Source organism: Centroberyx gerrardi, chromosome 16, assembly GCF_048128805.1.
Source record: "Centroberyx gerrardi isolate f3 chromosome 16, fCenGer3.hap1.cur.20231027, whole genome shotgun sequence".
Taxonomy (NCBI): Eukaryota; Metazoa; Chordata; class Actinopteri; order Beryciformes; family Berycidae; genus Centroberyx; species Centroberyx gerrardi.
In genome coordinates this window covers 7,481,687-7,501,839 of record NC_136012.1, presented here as the reverse complement: position 1 = coordinate 7,501,839, position 20,153 = coordinate 7,481,687, and the positions used below count along the sequence as shown (strand labels likewise).

The window sequence follows — 20,153 nt, the reverse complement described above, 5'->3', positions numbered from 1 at the left end:
TGTATTCATATGTAAGGAATGTGTGTTTGAAGACTAATTCTATTAAATATTGGCCTTAGCAAATAAGATGTATCAATCCTGCACTTAAACTGTCTGCTATCTTTGTGTAGAGTTATTGTAGGTCTGATCTGAATGCAGACTGAAGAGGAAAGCAACACTTCCTCAAAATAAGCCTACAAGTGTACCTACATTGGTATCGCGATGACAGCCTGATTTGTCCTTACGATCAAATCACTCCGCGCTTAAAGCCCGGAGAGTATACGATTTGTATTATTACACTTCCCCCTAAAAATGTCTAGTGCCGCTCGGAAGATGCAACCAGTGGGTCGAGAATTATTTAAACTTATTACATTTCCATTTACTGTATGTCCTTGACAATGCACACTAAATGTCTAGTAGTAAACCATTTTGTACGGGCTCCCATGAGCTCGCCTCAGTGCAAAATATGTGCTGGGAAGACATTTTGGCTCCGCTCAGCCAATGTGAATTAACGACCTGCCCGTCGCTTGCGTGGAGCCAAAATGACGTGAGTTGCACTTGTACGTCGTGGGCGCGCATTGAAAGACCGTTACAGTTGCGCATGTCGGCGGAAGGCTTTCTACCATCAGCACAGGAGAGTGTGATTTGGTAGCCGCTGCAGTAGGAGGAAGGACCGCGGTTCTACCCCTTGTATCTTTCAGTTTCGCCTCGAAATTATATTGGTGGCCCCTTCTGATAGCGATCAGTGATTTGAGTGTACATCAGCGGTATTCTATGATATATATTTCGTAGTATTACCCACCGGGCAGTTACATCAATCGCCATTTTAATCGCACGTTTTCCGTGACAGCAGCGCTAGCACAACAATGGCTCTGAAAAGAATTCACAAGGTAAGGAAGTCAACGACGAGGCCTAATATTTCGCAGTTTGGTTAGGGATTTATATCCACGGTTGCGCATCTGATGGTTGTCTGACATTTATTAGTGAGGAAAATGTAAGAATATTGACTAAATAGGGTTCAGCTTTCAACTTCCAGCTAACGGAACGGTAAAGTCTCTCAATAGCGAGTGACGACAGTGAGGGCAGCAATGCGCCGCTTTTCGGTGTTCACTAATGTTGCTGGCCCGTTTGAAGCGTTGCTACAAATGGGCCAGCTCGAGCTAACTCAGCCGCTGACTTATATTAACTTGCCGTTAGGTTAGCCATTCTTGGATATGTTTGGCTAATATTGGCCACCTACCCTAGGCTTACCGTGAATACATTTCATGCTAGCTAAAAAGGGCTGTATCAACCAGCTACGACTGCTGCTAGCTAACGGTATCGGCTCAATGGCTGACGCTAGTGTGTTAGCTGTATCTGGCTATCTGTAGTATCTGTCTCGGTGGTTAGCTACCTAGTTGAGCTAAAGGGTTCTCATCTACATCGTTTTTATTGTAAACTAATTAGCTTAGCGCTTTCTGATAACATATATCCTTAGTTAGTGCGTAGTGAGTGTAGCAAAATATTTGGCGACGGCTAACGTTACCTAACCTTACTTAGCCTCCTCCTTGATTTGACAGATAAGTTAACCAGCTAGCGGTAACTATAGTTCGCTATTGTAGAAACAGGCCCCACGCGTCGTTTGCCTTTGATGTCATGTTGCTGACAGCAGAGGCGAGCAGCATTTCGCTATTCGTGTGCCATGTTTGGTTGAAGTAGTTATGTGCAAGCTAACATTGCTAATATCTAATTTTGTTTTTTGCCATACTATTAAATTAGCCCATGTCCTAATGTAGCTGACAGGCCCGCATGATGTCCCCCATGTTGGCCTCCCTGTCTTGTTGTTGAACCTAAGTAGCTAGTTTTAACTGCAGCTTTCACACAGTTTACCAAGCTGTCATGGCGTTATTGTAAAGCCGCTGCTTTCATGTCGCCATGATCTCACTTTGACTGTCACATGTCATGCTACCTACAGTACCTGGGGAAAAGCCATTATGTAATAGCGGTCACTCAAACAATCAAAGCTCAGTCATGGTTACATCTAGTGCTGTAATGTTGTGTCTTAAGAATGGCTAGGGGACTGGAGTCTGCCATGTTACCAGTGCAGTGAGATATTGTAGCCATTGCAATGGCATTGGCCTTGAAAGTTGTTTACAATGATTGGTCAGCTTTTTAAAGGGCTCATAAATGGGTATGTTGATTTGTGGCTTATAAAAGCAGACTCAATCTATTGGTCATCAATAGGTGTAATAGATCTTTAATGAGCTAATTTTGTTTGATGTTGGATGTTTGTGTTGCCATTTCCAGCACTGGAACAACAATGTAAGCTGTTTTTTTTTAATAGTAGGATAACTGCTTGTGGAGATACTGTGAATTCTGCACCACTTCATCAGAACCACAAGAACAGAACACCTAACCAAACATCTTGTTTGTTTGTCTCAGGAGTTGAATGACTTGGCACGGGACCCGCCAGCCCAGTGTTCTGCAGGACCAGTAGGAGATGACAGTAAGTTCTCCGTCCAAACCAACACAGTCCTGGTCACTCTGGACACTTTTTTATGACAAATTTGTGCTTCATTGTCACAAAATATCTCACACATGCCTTGTAGATATGGAGCTGTGCCCTAAACAACTTCCTGTATTGTAAGTATTGGTGAGGGCCTGTATGTGGTCTGGTGGGTGGGCATGGGTATAAAGGCTTGCAGGTGTGGGCTGGTGCGGCAGTAAATTATGCAGGCGCAGGCAGGTGCGGCACAAAAAGCAGCGGGAGGGTCTTGAAAAAACAGGCCCATGCAGACCTCTAGTCTAGATCAATGCATTAATAGCACACCGCTCAACCCCTAGAAAACAAAGTGTCACTCATAGCCAAATTCGCTGAAATGTATGCCATGTACACTAACTTATGATTTACCGTGTAACTTTATCCTTCCAGCTGTAATATTGTGAATCGTGCCTCCTGTCCTAACTTTTAGCAGATCTGCTTTTTCAAGGGAAATTCTGAGATCGTTCTGTGAGATTTGGACCCAGAAAATTGTCCAAACAATTTTGGTTCCCATAGACTGTAACAGTATTTTACTCAAATGCATTACGCAAGACTTCTTGTGACTTGAAAAGGAAACTAAGAGCACCAGTGAACATGCTGGCTTCTGATGTTTGGTGTCCAATGCATTCTAACTAATTAAGGAAGCACTTTTTATTTTTGAGCAAGTAGATCCAGGAAATACCTGGACTGCTTCTTGTGAAATGACTGGTTTATTACACAGGTGTATATTCCCACCTCCATAGCTATAGCTGTATCAGTTTTACTTTTGCTTACAGGACAGGTACAAGGGGATTTCTCATGTAGCTAATGTTTTTATTTCAGTAATGTAAGAGTAAACAGGAAGATTTATTTATTTACCCCATTCCCCTTCTCCCTATACCTTTCTTTTTTTTTTTTTAGAGCAAATGATTTATCACAAATGAAACCCGGAGAATACTTTCCTAAAACCAGTTTTCCTGTTATTGGAATTGTGTAGCTGAGATCCATATTGTAGATATTTCCTTAGAAACAAGTAATTTTCCTTTTATTCTTGTCAATAAAAGCAAGATGCTTATGTTGGAAAGTCAATTTCAGAAACCCTCATATGATTGTTGTTTTCAACAAAACAAAAGGATTTCTTTTTCAAATGGAAAGTTATTGGCCATCAGAGCATCTTGTCATAAATACTTGAAAAGGTAAATGTAAGTGAGCGATGCAAGAAAATTGGACACCGTCACAAAGTCTATATCAGCAGACAAGGTGTGAAATGAACACTTGCCAAATACAGGTAAAAATGGACAATGGCAGCCATTTTGGCAGATGATCCTTTGATAGTGTTATTGGTGAGAAATCAAAATGTACATTTCCATGCTTTAAAGCTAAAACATAACACAGTTTTGCATTACTGCATGTTTTTCCACTGAATAATAAAGATCGTTGTTCCCTCCTTAAAGTCCATGTTGGTGGTATTGCTGCTGGCTGTGTTGAGAATGTAGCCTGTGAAGTTTCTTACCTCTGTCTCAGGGAACGTCCTGCCTGCAGCCCCTGTCCCACCTGCAGTTCCACACTCTCTTTAACCTGATCCCATCCACCTGTGCTCATACTTTGAATATCGTGTTGTCGATCTTATTGTCCATCTCCCACCACATTCTGACTGGAGTGAAGTTTCGAGTGCATCTCACACGTTTGTGAGTAGCGGTAGCAGGGCAGGAAACTCACTTCTGTGTAAAAGCCACAGTAGACGGTGAATTCCAAAATTCAAACCTTTCACTGTGTCTCAAGCCAACTAGATTTTTTTTAGAATAGACTATGACCTCCAAATGATGAACATTTACTTACCAAGTTGGCTGGTAAGTTTGCTTACTCACAGCCAAAATTTCACAGCCTTTGGATGGTGGGTGGTGTTAATTTCCCATTTTAAGTGATAGAGTTACACATTATCAAGAGGAAAATGTCATTGGTGAATAATGGTCTGTCCTGTCTGTCTGACCTGATATTTAAGGGTAACAAGCTCGAAAAGTCAGACCCACCTGGTTTTGGTGAATAAAGTGGAAAGTACAAAATTGATTTATGTGGGCCAAATTATTGTCTTTAAAGTTACACAACTATTTCACTATTTAAACATTACAGTAAACATTTTGAGTTTGATTAAATGGTAAGGATGGGGCCAGTCACCTCTGTGCAGGCTAAATGTTGGCCAGTTTTTTGCAAAATTGAGTGACTAGTCTTAATTTCACATCTTTTACAAGATACCCTACTATGTACATTTGGGCAACATCCAGGAGAGACCCGTTTACCTGTGTGTCGCCAGATCAATAACAATTTTCTATTTGTGCACTGTGGAAGCATACAAGAAACATACAAATATACAAGATCAATATATATAACAGTATAGTTGTTTGTATTATTGTCCCCCTTGATGAAATCAGGGGAGGGACTATAGATCTCCCCGGTCCGTCCGTTCGTCCATAACAAAACATAACATACACTACTACACATAACATAACATGCATTACGCTACAACACAGTGGTACATCAACAGAATGTCACTGGCAGAAAACGGAAATCTACAACACAGTAATACATCAACAACAGTATCTTCATCGTCACAGAGGAAACGGCGGAGCAGTCATGGGAGGGGGGTTTGGGCAGGTGCTGTTATGTATGTATGTATGTTTGATGTATAGCAGAGGGAACAAAGCTACAACACTCTTTCAGCATTTTCAAACACTAGTTGGCACTAACGAAAGGGGGGCGCTACCATTACAGGTCGAAACAAGGAGACATATTGGTTCCTGATTGGCGCAGACGGAGACTGCATCATTTTGGGGAACGACATGTTTATTGTTGCCTTATTATTTGATGGAGCAACAGTGGATTTTAAGCCATGTTGTAATGAAACTGCGTGCTTTCCGTCTGCAAGTCCCACCCTTGATTGAGAATCTGAGTTTACAACAGGTGTATATATCCATAGCCTAATTGACCTAAAACATCATGGGTGGAATAAATATTAGATCAATTAGTTCAATTGTAACGCGTTTCCATGGATCTTATACTGTGCAAGTGAACAATGAGGAGTTTTACTGTCACAGCATGTGTTTTCGATAGTTGATCTATATTTTAAATGGGGCTGTTTTATAAAGAAATGTGGGATTGGCAGATCTTTGAATATCCACCCGCCACTGTGGCTGAAAAGTTGATTTCCCACTGCATGATGGCAAATAAATCAGTAACAGCCGTGTTGCTCCCTACATCTTAATATTGGATCCACAAATCCTGTGTAGTGCGGGTTCTGCCATCCAACATGACACAGAACCACTCTACTGTAGGCTAAGGAAGTGGTTCTTGTAACACGCAATTGCTGTGGTCACACCTGTCGTTTCAATGCAACATTTATCATCGGATCACGCCGGGATGCATAAATTGGCCAAGTTTGAACGCTCCCCAATCGGATTTTGCTGGTTTATGCGCCCTTGGTTGTTTTTGTCTTCACCGTTTGCGTCGTGGAAGCTGCACTGGCCTGCCGCTGTCCTTTTTCACTTGACACGGGATTCTTTTTCTATTATGCCTCATCTCAGGGTAACAATTGCCTGCTACCCTGTATTTTTGGTATCAATCATGCAAGGCCCTGGAACATTTGGCTGAATTCAGATATGTTTACTTTACTGCCATCGTCTGATCCTTTACGTCCATGCATTTGTTTTTAGACAAGTTATTTATGGTAGCAAAGAACATTTGTCCTCAGTTGATCCTGGATGCAAGCGTCTCTTACTCCCATGCACAAATAGACATGCACACTTCCATGTGGCATTATTTATTCCCATAACGGTCAACCACATGTCATGTTTTTAGTGTTTCATAACCAATTTGTCTGCTTTCGTTTCAGTGTTTCACTGGCAAGCCACAATAATGGGACCTGTAAGTATTCACTTAGTCACAGCCTTAATCATACTGCTTTATTTGCAGCACTCCTTGTGCAATAATGCTTGCATATATAGTGACAAAATGACCTATCATTACTTTTTACTCCGAAACCTGTACTCTTAACCCTGAATTGTGCTCCTGCAAGAAAGCACAGCCAACATGGCATTTGACTCAGCGTTTTTTCCATTTTGTGTGCATGTATTTCTCCTTAGTGTCATTCAGTCACTAATGAGATGAATGGCTTTCTTTCTCTCCCCATTAGAATGACAGTCCTTACCAGGGCGGGGTATTCTTCTTGACCATACACTTCCCCACAGACTACCCCTTCAAACCGCCAAAGGTAAGCAAGACACACACACACACAAAAAAAAATAAAAAACAGAAACGCATCATGCATTTGAACAAAATAATGTTGTGACACACGGCGGCACGTGACTGTTGCCTTTCTAGTCGTAAAACACACCACAGCTTTGCATCAGTCAGTTTCCTGTCATGTCCCTCATCTCCCCCCCCCTTTCTCTCCCCCCCTCCCTCATTTCTTTTCTCTTTGTCTACCTGCAGGTTGCATTTACCACAAGAATCTACCACCCAAATATCAACAGCAACGGCAGCATTTGTCTTGACATCCTGCGATCACAGTGGTCTCCGGCTCTCACCATCTCCAAAGGTAGGCTGCCTTCAAACACTTAGGGGCTGAAGTGCACTGTCAAGAAAAATGTCAAAACTTTGATGATGCAAAATGAATTATTTTCTTCTACCCATAATTCAAACATAGTTCAAACTCGAAGTAGCCTGATTAATTGGTTTTGCAGATAAATGGAGGGCTGTTGATGCTTGTATAAACAATGAGTAATTGGTGGATGTGATTTTTAATGATGGCCGACTATTAAATGAGAGAGGAAAATCTTATGGTAGCGGGAATGAGGGAAACATTTCAGTTTCCATTTGAAGAGAAATGCGTCCCACAAATAGCTCAGTTCATTTCTCACCTTGAGGTGCTTCTACTGGACAGTAGTATTATCTCTGTGAATGTCGACTTTAGCGTGTTTCTTCTGGCGGTGAGTTGTTTGCTGATGTGCTCACAAATAGTGGCCCTTGTGTACAAGGATCTGTCTAACCACCTTCCTGTTTTTGCTTTTTTTAAAGATATATTTTCTTGTTGAAAATCCCAATTGTCTGTATAGTCAACTCTCATATAGCTCTGACAAATATACTACAATGTACACTGTAGAATATATTTCCCCAAGTTCTACTGGTAAAAGCTAAAACTGTTGTATAAGAGTTTAAAAACAGAAAGGCAAATGTAATGGCATGCTGTCTCTCTTATGTCATAGTATCTTGGATAAAAAAATATGCTTCAGCGTATGATGACGGATATTTCTGTCTATCTAATGGTGATACAAAGGTGGATAAAGCATTATTTGGTGTTTTGGTATATGACTATTGGCAATAAAATTATCTGTCATAGGTTCTCTGTCATGCAGGACAAACTAAGGCAATCTATTTTATTGTTTTTTTCCCTCCATGTTGTCTTTATAGTACTTGGTAATATGCCATGTCTTGTGCTCTGTGTGGACCCCAGGAAGACTAGGTGTTGCAGATAATAAGGATCTTAATAAGAAGTCTAGATCAGCATCTAGGAGTTACTTCTCCTTACTCTTAAGTGAAATGATAAACATTTCAACATCAGTTTTACCTCAAACTTCTCCACATTTCCCACTCCCCTCCGTTGATGAGCTCAGTTGGAGCCGGAGGAAATTGTAGAAAATCTGAAAATATGTTTCTATCCAAGTGCTGATTGATTAACATTTGACCTCTGCCCTGTCTCCTCCAGTCCTCCTGTCCATCTGCTCTCTGCTGTGTGACCCAAACCCGGACGACCCCTTAGTACCCGAGATCGCCCGCATCTACAAGACGGACAGGGAAAAGTAAGTTCTACGCCTCACGTTGTTAATGCCTCTCATCAACATTCAACAAAGCACTTGGGGTTGTCGGCCTTCATTTATCAGACAATATACAAGGCAAACTGGTCATACGTCTTGTCTCCACTGGCCAGGGTGTAGCTGTAGTTGTAGCTGTGCTATGGCCTGTGTTGATCAAAGCCAGTGTCAGCACCTGGCCAGAGATGGCCTAAAGCTCTGTCATGCAAATTCATGGTAGATTTGGAAAAATATTTGCTTTAAATATATCTTACAATGTTTTAACTTCCAGAAACCTGTATCTGTGTCACCCTGCTTACGGTTTGCACTTGTGTTTTGTTTTGTTTTCCCCCCATAAGTCATTCAGATTTAGTTTGAAATATCGTGATAGTGTAAAACTGTGAACCCAGTATTGTGTGTCAAACTGAACTGTTAACTTAATGCATTGTTACATCCCTAGCAACCAGATTTAATAGATAACGTTTAAGTTAAATTTGATTGTTTCACAAAGCAATTGATTGGGAAAAGAATAACAATGAAGCTCTACATTGGCTTTGCTGTTCTTACTCTCTAGTGCTGAATCTAAATGCTAATTTGTGGTGTGCAACATTCAAGTGTTATTGTCAAATCCATTTTTTGGGCTAGCTGCGTAATCAATGAAAAGGCAAAACCAGAAAAAATACCACAGCACATCTATCCCCAGCTGGATAGACTAGAGCTAATAGAAACACAAGGTATATAAAAGAATACATGTGAACCACACACACACACACACACACACTTATATACTGTAAGAACAGTGGTCATCTATTTTCAGAATTGGTATAGTATGTCAACTAATTGTGTAGTTCTTCTAACATGTTGAATCCCATCATTTTAGTCATTTTCATTGCCTTGCCCTAAATCAGTGTGGGTACATTGCTGTGCGCAGTTTACTGATGTCACCTGAAGTTCAAATTTTACGGTTACCTCTCGCTGCCATTTGGAGCCGCCAGGTTGCCCAGTGCAGCTTTAATATCTGCAATCTACTTTTAGTTGGTCATTAACAACAATTAAGCGGCCTGCCTGAGCACTGAATATGCAGGGAGAAGCCTGTATCGGATCTGTGTCTGTGACACTGATGTTGCACAACACCATTATGCAGCCTCTCCAGGTCCCTGCGATCCCGTTTCCCCTCAGATAGAAGCGCTTGTGATTCTGACCTATTCACACACACTTAGAAAACAATCAGAAAACGCCTCACGTCCTTTGAGGAAAATGACAAGGACAGCAGTTTTCACAAAGCTCAGTTTGATCGCAGGACGCGGTCCCCCTGAAAGCACTTGTCAGCCAAGGGATCACTGAAACTCCATTGACTTTTGCCTTTTGTTTGTTTGTTTTACTGCAAATGAAGGGAGGGACTGTGTTAATATGCTGCTTTGTAAATACTTGAATAATGTTATAAGCCCATATTTTCTTTACCAGGCTCAACAACTCATTCCTCTCTCTCTCTCTCTCTCTCTCTCTTGTGTTGCAGGTACAACAGAATAGCTCGGGAATGGACACAAAAGTATGCAATGTAGTGTTGGGGTAGAAATCATGGCCAACCACCTCTACGACGTAAGGTTAGGGGGAGCTTCAGAAGTAAAGAGAAAACAAACAAAAAAACAAAAAAAAAAACATACAAACAAATGAAAAAGTTTAAAACAAGATCTTGTTGGTTTCCATTGGAGTGCTTTCTTTGAGCCACGCCTCCCCCCCCCCCTTCACCAGAGTACCTGTTAAAAATCCCTCTGCCCCGCCCCCCTCACATTACCCCTCTCTCTCTCTCTCTCTCTCTCTCTCTCTCTCTCTCTCTCTCTCTCTCTCTCTCTCTCTCTCTCTCTCTCTCTCTCTCTCTCTCTCTCTCTCTCTCTCTCTCTCTCTCTCTCTCTCTCTCTCTTTCTTTCTCTCTCTCCCCCCCTCTCTGGTGTACATATTCTCAACTTGCGATGGTAACCCCTCCCCCTCCTCCTCCTCCACCGCCTATCCCTCCCTCCTTCCCTTGTGACCTCTGACCTCCCGTCGGACCTCCGTATCCCCTTACATTTTCTCACCATGCAGGTTGGGCTGTCACCACCCACCCTCCACCCTCCACACACACACACACACATACACACACACACACACACACACACCTGCAATCCTCACCCACTCACTCCAAAACATTTTTATCACTAAAAGCATTCCTTTGAGCATCTGTAAAACTTAGGGGACCTTTTTTTTTTTTTTTTTTTTTTTAACTTTGTTTTCCCATTTTTTTTTCAGGGAGGGGGGGAGGGGGCTATGAGATGGAGGGATTTTTACACTCTGTACCCTTTCTTGTTTTGTTTTGTTTTGTTTCCCTTTATCATTCCCTGCTGTTAGAGGTGACAATTCAAGAAAGCCGTTTCTGCACGCGAGTCGAGGGACACTCTGTATTTTGTACAAGGAATACTTTAAAAAAAAAAAAAATCATAGCAGGCTATATAAAATGGGGAGGAAATATGTATATGGCCCATTTTGGTCTTCTTTTGTTGGATTCTATGAAAGCACTTGAATTTATCCCCACACCTCCCACTCCCCCCACCCTCACTATTGCCATGTAACCAAGTTGTCTCCCCTTTATACACACACACACACACACACACACACACACACACGCACAAACTCTTAACCCCCGTGTCTCCACCACCACCTTCTCTACATTCACAAAGTGGAGGTTCTGGACCAGGTATTTAAGCAAGTTTTTTTTTTTTTTTTTTTTTTTTCTCTCTTAGTTTAACCTGTGTTTTTATCCCCCCCCTCCCCCCACATAACTCTTTAGGTTGCATTATTATTTTTTTTTGTTTTTGTTTTTGCTATTGTTGAATTAGAGGCTAACATCTTTAAAAAAAAAGGCTATGGGACTGGCTTGGGCTCTGGGTGCGAGGAGAACCCACTCTCCTTGCACAAAACCTCTGTATATTGAATTACCTGAGAGGCTCGTTGAGCTTTGTGTGTTGATTAAACTGTGTAATAAAAGCCTGCGACTCCCGTGTTGACTCATTCTCAGGCCCTGCTGGAGGAGAGGTAGGAACGGGTAACGTGACGCCCGGTCGCACCCACGGCCCACTTCTAGGGAGTTTAGACTGGGGTAGTGATGCCCGTCGGTACCCTACTGCATCACTGTTGATGGTCACTTATTTCACGTGTCAAATATTGCATTCTTACTTTTTAGAATCTTACATTTTTTTTCTAATTCATAGACATTTTTGAGAATATCAGTTGAGCAGGAAAAAGCAAATGGAATGGTGAAATTTACTGAAACTTTACATTCAAGAAAAATGTACATTCACATAATTAAATGAGGTTTTATTCGCATGGAGAGGAATTTGAGTGAAGGCATTAGTTAATTTTAAAAATGTATTTTAATTTCCCAATAATCAACAGTCAAAAGTGGGTGGGAGTGGGGACAGGGAGATGTTCTGCATAGCTATAGTACTGGGAACAATTTACCCATTATTTTGACAAGATGTGGTTCCACATGTCTACTGTCATGGAGCTGCTTGTACTTTACCCTCTAGAGTCTACTGTTTCAAGACACTGCATTCATAGAACATTTCAAATACATTGAAATGTATTGCATTAATAAAATTGCTGTAAGCAGTTCCAAGATTTACCCTCTGTCAGTGAATTCATAATTCCAGTCACCTTACTTGATCCTGTGGATGGTAAGTCGTTATGTCGCCCTCTGCTGGGTGTTTTCGACGCTCTTCAAACAAATTTACAGTGCATTTAATTTAACCTGACCGTCATTCTATTTCCACATATCAACGCTTCCCTGCTAAAGCGGAAATACATTTTTGCAGTGGTCTCTCTTATTGCAAGTCATGAGTTATATAGTTATAGTTATATAGTATAGTCTAGTCTATCTAAAAGTGACTATTCTGGTTAATACCGTTATTTGTTCCAAGAGAAATGGTCTGTGTTGTCGATGGGGAAATGGCCGGGTCATTGGCTTTGAGGAATCAACGCACCCAGTAGGGGCGCTAATTGTCACCAAAGATTCTTTTCTAACTATCAAGATGCTCCACAGCCTATTTCAGACTGGAAACTGTTGGCCGCTACACCGGAACATCGTAGGGGCGGGAAATCATGTCGCACCTGCGTACAACTGAAACATTGCTAATTTAAGCAGCTACATACAACATAAAACCTCCTTGCATACAACAGCAGTTGTTTCCTTTTTTTAATTTACAACAGATAATTTAAGCAGGAGCCTTCATGAATCATACATCACCATATTATGTAACGTTAGGCCTATGTGGGAAACAGAAACACCTGCTACCCACGTTGTGTTTACAGTGTTGAGACAGTAGATCTCACAGCGCCGTCAGTACCTTACTAAGACCTTAAACATTAAGCTGTTTAGCCAAACCAAATCTCTTTTAACAAAACATATTTTTAACGGAATGCAGTGTATTCTGCCGAATGGGATTAAAGCGAAGACGGAAGTAGGTAGGAGTGACACCTCTCGCACCAATACGTTATCACTTTCCCTCCCCAGTCCGGATTGGTTGCTGCCCAGTGACGTACCCCGCTGCAGGTTGAGCCAGAGTGCCGGAGAGGACGGAGTTCAGATTAGACTCACCGGTTGACCTTGCTCAGTGAGCCAACCCCAAACAGCACACCGACCAGGGAGAATATGACAACCCCAAATTTACCCGCTATGCCTCAGTTGCCAATGCCGCCGATGCCTGCATTACCCAGCACGGGATTCAGGATATCAAAAGGTAAAGCCTTAAAACTAGCTAGCGAATGAAACAAGCTAGCTGAGCTAGTCTAGGGAAGCCAGTGTTTCGCTTGCCGCACAGCGGTAACTAACCCAACCAAGTTAACATTATTCCAAACTTTATTTTTCAGGGCACAGGCGGGTGTGTTGAGACAACGTTTAGTAACTTTAACACGTATACCCTAAACGACGTTTATTGAAGTTCACAAGTACTTAACAAATGCAATGTAAACAAACATTATTCAGCTGGCTACCAACCAGCTAGCTAAACTATCCAGTCAGTCCTGTTGGATCCAGCCACAGGTTGTGCTTCCAACTTTAGTCGGTCACACTGACTATTTTTTGGCCCTGCTGTGGATCACACCATCACACCATCCACAGCAGGTGTATCTTTCTCCATGTGTCGTGGCTTATGTGGCCATTACGTGAGACTGTAAGCCGCTCTAGTATTCTCACTGAACAGTCCGTGAAGGTCCCAGTTGTTTTCACATCTTGCAGATCTGCATCATGTGATGCACAGTTGACCTGGCAAATCTTCATGGCTTCTGCGCCTTCACTTGGAAGGCTGTCTGTATTTGCCCTTAAAATAGTGAGTCACTTGGTAAAAACCACAGTTCCAGACTTATACATTATTTTCTACATCATTAATTTCATTAGTCCATAATGTTGACAGCAGTGCTCTGTGCAAATATTTTATTGCTACATTTGTCACCACTATGACATGCAGGATGGAGTTTCTATGTTGCCATAAATTTCAAGTGTGATAGTTCATGTTTTACCTGGTCAAAATGTCTTGTGTGAGAGCAATTTGTCCTCTTCACTGCACTTACTGCTGTGTTTGTTAATGCATAAGCTCAGCTGTCTCTTTCTTTCTAATGTCTCTTTCTTTCTAACATATTGAGATTGCAGGGGCAAGAGGTATAGGCCAGGTGAATGGGTCAGCTAAATCACATGTGTGCATGTACTAGTAATGGTTTGCCTTGGGATATATCCTTCCTGTGCTTAAATGCCATTCGCAAATGCAGCACTGTTTTAACCGGCAGGGATAAAGGCCAGTTAATTCGATGCATTTCACTACAATTTCATTTATCCCACGTGGGGCAACTTAAAGGTACAAGCAAACATTAAAAACAAGACACAGAATAAGCATGTTACGTAACAAATAGACAAAATGATGGCCTTAAAGGAAAAATGCACTCAAAAACTCTTAATAAAACAGCTATTGGTGATGTATCTTGCGTTCTCAATCCGTTTTTGTTGTTTGGTGGTGTATTTTTCTTATTAGCATGGATAACTGGCCAAACGTAGACGACGTGACCTCACGTTGAGATATTTTCCAGTGCAGCTACAGTGGAGTTTAATAGCAGAAAGTTTTTCAACTGTCTAAAACAGTAAACGTCAGGTTTTGGTGTCAGTCCCTCAGAATCAAAGAGCGAGGGCTTGCGAGGCTGCGATGCATGCCCCAATGTTGACAAACAAGTTGGCTAGCTAGCTATATTTATATACCAATACGCCCACCTTTGGTTGAAAGCAACAAATTCACGCCTGTTCTCTGAAGGTTGCCAAAAGGCATTCTGGGAAATGTGGAAATCACTAACTGAAGTAGAAAAGTAGGTACACTAAAAACCAAATCACAAAATAACTCCTGGAATGCATTGAACATCATAAATTGATGTATCAAAACGTATTTCCCCAGAATGTGACACGGGTTTGGTGATGAATACTAAAATTCAAAATGTCTATTTATCTCTTTTAATCAGATTTTTTTGGTTTTCTTGTACAGAGTCAGTCAGTGTACCGGTCAAAAATGTAGGCTATTCACCAGTTCCCATAAGGAAAGCAATCATACTTTGAGTCTTGTATTATACTATCACACATATTTTCCTGGATTAAAATCAGCACTGGGATTAGCTAATCTACTTGAGTATGAGCTGCAATATGTAGGCCTAAGCCTCCATAGTGTGAGGCAACACAGGGACTTCCATAGGGTTGACTCTGGTTGACCTGCACAGGAATCGGAAGGGTTTGATGTTGAGATATTCTGGCCGTATTGAGCTATCGTGCGATCCTAGTGTGTGTCACCTTAACCATGTGTTGAGTGTGTATATGTTGAGGATGTGGGTGTCATTTAAAAATCTAGGTAAAGACACTGCTACTGAGCTAACTGTGTACCTCGATATTGTTTAAGCTCTTCTCCAGCACTATCATTAAGTTGAAATAGCTCTGTTTTCCTTCTATTTCAAATGGTCTGTGTAGGGATGCATGAGGAGGGCATATGACTATTTTTAGGTCACACATTTTATAAATTGTATAAAATTCAGTTTATAAATTGTCGCTACTATGTCACATTTCTTTTTTATCACTGGGCAAACAATGAAGTTTCCCCCTCCATCTCAACACCATTATTACCACTGACAGCACAACATGTGACAGGCATTTTGATTAGTACTCATGAAGTAAAGTGCATTATTGTCTACCAACAGTAGTAGGTAGGCAGGCACTTTCTCTCACTAACTGAACAGTTCTGGGAGTCAGTATGGAGGCGTCAACACAACAGTGACGGCACTGCAAGTCATGGATTATTTGCTCGGCCAGAGTACAGATTCAGGAGTCCATTGAACCCATCTAAATGTCAAGATAGACATTTCCCGCAGCCTTTACTTTATGCTTGCGATCATAATGTTCAGATTTTTCCCACCTGAACTAGAAGACTAGGAACACAGTGATCATGTCTTTATGCCTAACATCATAATGTCAAGCACAAATGAAAAATCCAGCAAATATTGTAATTAACATTAGCCATGATATTTTATATGTCTGATGATATGCGATGAAAGTCATGCGTTGTGTTCACTTTATTTAAAATGATTTATCCCTTGCACTTGACTGAAGAAACTGGTGTTGTGCCTCAAGTTATATGTTAACATTATCCGTGATGCCAGATTTCACATGTGGGAGAAATGTAGAGTGAGTGTGTTGCCAAACCTGGAGTTTATGAGCTGTCTTACAACTTGGGCGTTAACCTGAGCAGTATAAGCGGGAAGTATGTTCATTTTCCCTCAAGTGACCTGACTGCAGAGTAAGAAAGCATGTAAGCTTTGTACAGTGATAAGTAGATCATGAGGAGATAAAAATCTTGCTTTACTGGTATTCAGTCTTCAAAATGGTTTTCCAAGGCACCTGAACGCCTGAGCAAGGCCTAGCATAACTTACTGGGATGCAGCCTACTACCTCCCCCAAAGTCTACATAAATAACACCGAATGTGGATTTGGGAGGTAAAAGCTTGTAAAAACTCAGCCAGTCTGTGATGCTTTATACCATAGGATACCAAAAGATTTAAGGTTGGTGAGTGGAGTCCCTTAATGCCCACCCTGACTGTGTGTCTCTGCAGACCAGCTGATTGTTGCGGTGCCGGTGGCGGTGGTGGCGGCTGTGGGGGGGTTCCTGGTCAGCCGCTACCTGAGCGGGCGGAGCTGTAAGAAGGGCCTGGTCAACACGTCCATCAGCAAAGACAGTCCCAAAGTGGTGCACAGCTTCGACATGGAGGACATTGGCACCAAGGCCGTCTACTGCCGCTGCTGGAAGTCCAAGAAGGTCAGGAATTGTTCAGAGGCATCGATGATTACGCTTTGGGTCAGACTTTGTGTAGCCATTCAGTGCTGTTATAGCCCTCTCTAGGCCAGCAAGGCGTCTCACTGGGGCTAGACAGTGGAGATGGGACGATATGCTTATCTCATAATAAGATTAAATATGCGATATGAGGTTCACGATTCAATACGACCACGATACAATGCAATAAATTAAAGTTCGGTGACAACAAAGTCTGACTGTGCAGAATTATGTTTATTTCTGAGCCACAAATCTTTCTAGCATTGGCATTGGCTTGCTAGAATTTAAACAATTTTAAAATGTCAGTACAAAGTGCAAATAATATAATTTGGATGCAGAGCTTGTGAAATTGTGTTTCATATGTTATTACTACAGCAGAATACAATGGAGTGAATATCACGATTCATTTTTCTGCCCCACGATACGTATTGTCACATTTTTGTATTGCGATATATTGAATTTTGATATATCGTCCCATACCTACTAGACAGTTAAATGTAATGTTCCAATATGAACAATATATTTTAATGAACAATATGAAAAAGTCAATATGGATATATTGCAAATTTAGTAGGCATTTTGCAGTTTTTTGCAGACATTTCCATATGCCAAAATGCTCCCACATTTCCATGATAAAAGACCTTCATAGTGAATCGTTCATTATCTCTTCATTTGCCAATTACAAGGCTTCATTCACAAAAACATTCTCTGTACCTTCCCACTATGATGACTGAGAATGTGGTTCCCCCTCAGTACAGTAATTTAACTTACAAGTTATAGGTTGTCCTGGTTGTCGTAAATCGGCATGTAGAATCTTCCTAACAAGCAGTGTCGGGAACAACTAGATTAATTAGAGGGCAGACCAGCTATCAGCTACTGATATCGTTAAGTAGGGAAACAATGAAGGGCAGGGCAGCCAGCAGTGTTTGCTGGCTGACACTGACCCCTGGCTTCAATAATAATCTGAGTTTTATTTAATAGCCAGCAATCATTTTGTGTAGGTGTCACATTTGTTAAATGTTGGACCTCATTTTGAATGAAACTATAAGGGCTACTCGAAGTCCACAAGCATGTAAGGCCTCCCTGCAGTGGGGAGTAATGAAGCAAAAACTATTCATTAAAAGTATTAGTACAAGTAAGTATAGTTAGTAAAAGTACTGAGTGGACCAAGGTATGGTTTTGTAAAGGCAAGATCCTCAATTTGCCCGCTGGACACAGAATGAAACAAAGACAGTCTCTGTGCTAAAACATTTTAGCCCAGAATATGGGTTTGATTCTCGCCTGTTGGATCTTTTCTATCATTCACGACCACTGGGATGTAGGATAGCTAACCAGATCCTTCTCCCCATATCATTCATTGTGATCATAAACGTAAAACTGATGTTTGATCATCCCTCCTGTTCATAAGGAGGCCAAAGTTTCTTTTAAGCTCTACGTTGATTTCTGCTTCCTAGTTTTGCAAGCTGCTTTTAGGAAACTAGTGGCACTCTCTCACAATCACAAAGTACAGAGGGCTTAACTTGATAAGAACGATTGTGTCCTCTAACGGTGTGTGTTCTCCTTGCAGTTCCCATACTGTGACGGTGCCCACACCAAACACAACGAGGAGACCGGGGACAACGTCGGGCCGCTCATCATCAAGAAGAAGGATGCTTAAGCCAACCAATCGGAGGGCTCCGTCCTCCCCCTTTGCCGCCGCCTCCACCCAGCCCCCCACTTTGTCCAACCGTCACTCGTCATTACAGTGTCACACCGACGGTTACAGTATGGCACTGCCACAATCAAACAAAACAACAGATATTCCCTTCAGAGCCCAATATCAAATGCTGCATTCAGGTGCAGTCAGAATGTGGGAGTCTCCAAACTCCTGCTGAAAATGTTGTGAATTTTGATTTCGTACATTCCACACTGTTCCTAACACTACTGACTTGACTTGAACATCAAAGGTCATGTGTGGAGAGATAAGGAAGGGACTCTGACCCCAACAGAGGCAGACGTTGGGGTACTGTGGCTGCACAGTGGCATTTTGACCTACTTAGCTAAAACACTGGTCAGTTTGGTCAAAGTTCTCACCCTACCTGAGCTGATAGGTGAAATTCTTCCCTGTGCAGGCATTGTACCCCCATGTCTGCTGACATCTGTGTCCCCTCCTCCTCGACTCCTCCTAGGTGCGGAGCAGGTGGTTGAGAAACGAAGCGGCTGGCAGCTCTCTCCCCTCAGTTCAGTTCAGTTTTTTTGAATTTGAATGCAGCACAGGCCTTGAAAACACGCTTACACACAAAGCTACAGCCCGCCACCCCGAGTCCGAACACAACTAACTCATACGAATGTTAAACGTTTTGATTTTTGCACTAAGAGCTGCTCGGTCAGAAGTCGAAAATGGCGTCTGTCTTAAATGAAAGATGAAGTAATAATGCGCACATATCCAATCGGAGAACAGTTGAAACGCTGAATACTGTTTGTAACAAGTCGTTCTGTCTCGCTTTCTGACAAAACTGTTGTATTTAATCAAGTAAAAGCCTGCGTGTAAAGGATATATTTTGCTTGTTCTTCAGGTTTATTTTCTACCGGCTGCGGCGCGTCTGACTCTGGTGATTCATTGCTGTGTATATTGTGAATAAAACTTGTCTCGAGTGGTCTGATTTGTAGACTTCATTTATTTGCAGGAAGCTTTTGCGCAGTAGGGGCAGCTAAGGCCTTCAGGGCCAGGGGGCAAACTCCAAATCTCTCATTTTATTTTTTTATTTATTTTTTTTAAACCGAAGGATCAGATTCACTTGGAGCAATCAGATGCTAAATCCTCTCTATCAGCAGCAAGGTAGAGGAACGTTGCGGGATGGAGCGGGCTAATGAGTGCGCGCGGCGTGGCCCGGCCCTGCGTGGCCGCTGCAGTGGGATCCAGGCTGCTCATTGTGTTGGAGGAGCTGAGCCGAGCAGGCCGCCGTGCTGCAGTGTCCCACCGACAACCAGTGGCCATTTTAAGAGGCGGCAGTATCCGCGCTGACCGCTAGAAGACGCTGTGTTTTCATAAATAGTCCAGACCAGACAGTGTATGTGATTATGGTGGGCCCCTGCTCCCATAGTGACACACACACACACACACACACACACACACGATGCATCTGGCTGCGTGCCAAAACGGAGGACTCTCATAAGAGGTGGAGTGGACTCGACCGTCCTGGTGTGAGGAGTCACCTTAACCAGACTGGATGGAGACGGCAGAGGCTGTCTAGACCAGACTCAGCTGTCTGGATGACAGATACAGGGACTCTGTTTCTGCTGCATGGCTCTAACACATTTCACTACTTTCTGAATGAACTTGTATTCGGCACGGGGGGATATTATCATGTATTTGACTTCTTCTGAGGACAGCTGGCTGTAATTTGGTGATTTCAAATATCTGAGTTCAGTATGTTTTTGTTGGTATAATTATTGTACATTTTGCCTAAT

The 20,153-nt window shown here is 42.1% G+C and overlaps 2 protein-coding genes across 2 annotated transcripts; both read left to right on the top strand.

Moving 5' to 3' along the window:
* Nucleotides 1-619: 619 nt before the first annotated feature.
* ube2d2 (ubiquitin-conjugating enzyme E2D 2 (UBC4/5 homolog, yeast)) lies at nucleotides 620-10,161 on the top strand. The gene is made up of 7 exons (XM_071927147.2): nucleotides 620-869; nucleotides 2,401-2,464; nucleotides 6,366-6,397; nucleotides 6,666-6,743; nucleotides 6,965-7,070; nucleotides 8,238-8,331; nucleotides 9,839-10,161. The coding sequence occupies exons 1-7, from the start codon at nucleotides 846-848 to the stop codon at nucleotides 9,882-9,884; spliced, it is 444 nt and encodes a 147-aa protein (XP_071783248.1). The 5' UTR covers nucleotides 620-845; the 3' UTR covers nucleotides 9,885-10,161.
* Nucleotides 10,162-12,919: 2,758 nt separating this feature from the next.
* Nucleotides 12,920-19,342, top strand: LOC139933149 (CDGSH iron-sulfur domain-containing protein 1). Its single transcript, XM_071927191.2, has 3 exons — nucleotides 12,920-13,094; nucleotides 16,486-16,688; nucleotides 18,271-19,342. The coding sequence occupies exons 1-3, from the start codon at nucleotides 13,007-13,009 to the stop codon at nucleotides 18,358-18,360; spliced, it is 381 nt and encodes a 126-aa protein (XP_071783292.1). The 5' UTR covers nucleotides 12,920-13,006; the 3' UTR covers nucleotides 18,361-19,342.
* The last annotated feature ends 811 nt before the right edge of the window (nucleotides 19,343-20,153 follow it).

Coding starts and splice junctions, on each gene's coding strand:
- ube2d2 (XM_071927147.2), top strand. CDS start 846: ATGGCTCTGAAAAGAATTCACAAG. Junction 2,465..6,365: donor AGGACCAGTAGGAGATGACA/GTAAGTTCTCCG, acceptor CTTTCGTTTCAG/TGTTTCACTGGCAAGCCACA. Junction 6,398..6,665: donor AAGCCACAATAATGGGACCT/GTAAGTATTCAC, acceptor TCTCCCCATTAG/AATGACAGTCCTTACCAGGG.
- LOC139933149 (XM_071927191.2), top strand. CDS start 13,007: ATGACAACCCCAAATTTACCCGCTATGCCTCAGTTGCCAATGCCGCCG. Junction 13,095..16,485: donor GGGATTCAGGATATCAAAAG/GTAAAGCCTTAA, acceptor GTGTCTCTGCAG/ACCAGCTGATTGTTGCGGTG. Junction 16,689..18,270: donor GCTGCTGGAAGTCCAAGAAG/GTCAGGAATTGT, acceptor TTCTCCTTGCAG/TTCCCATACTGTGACGGTGC.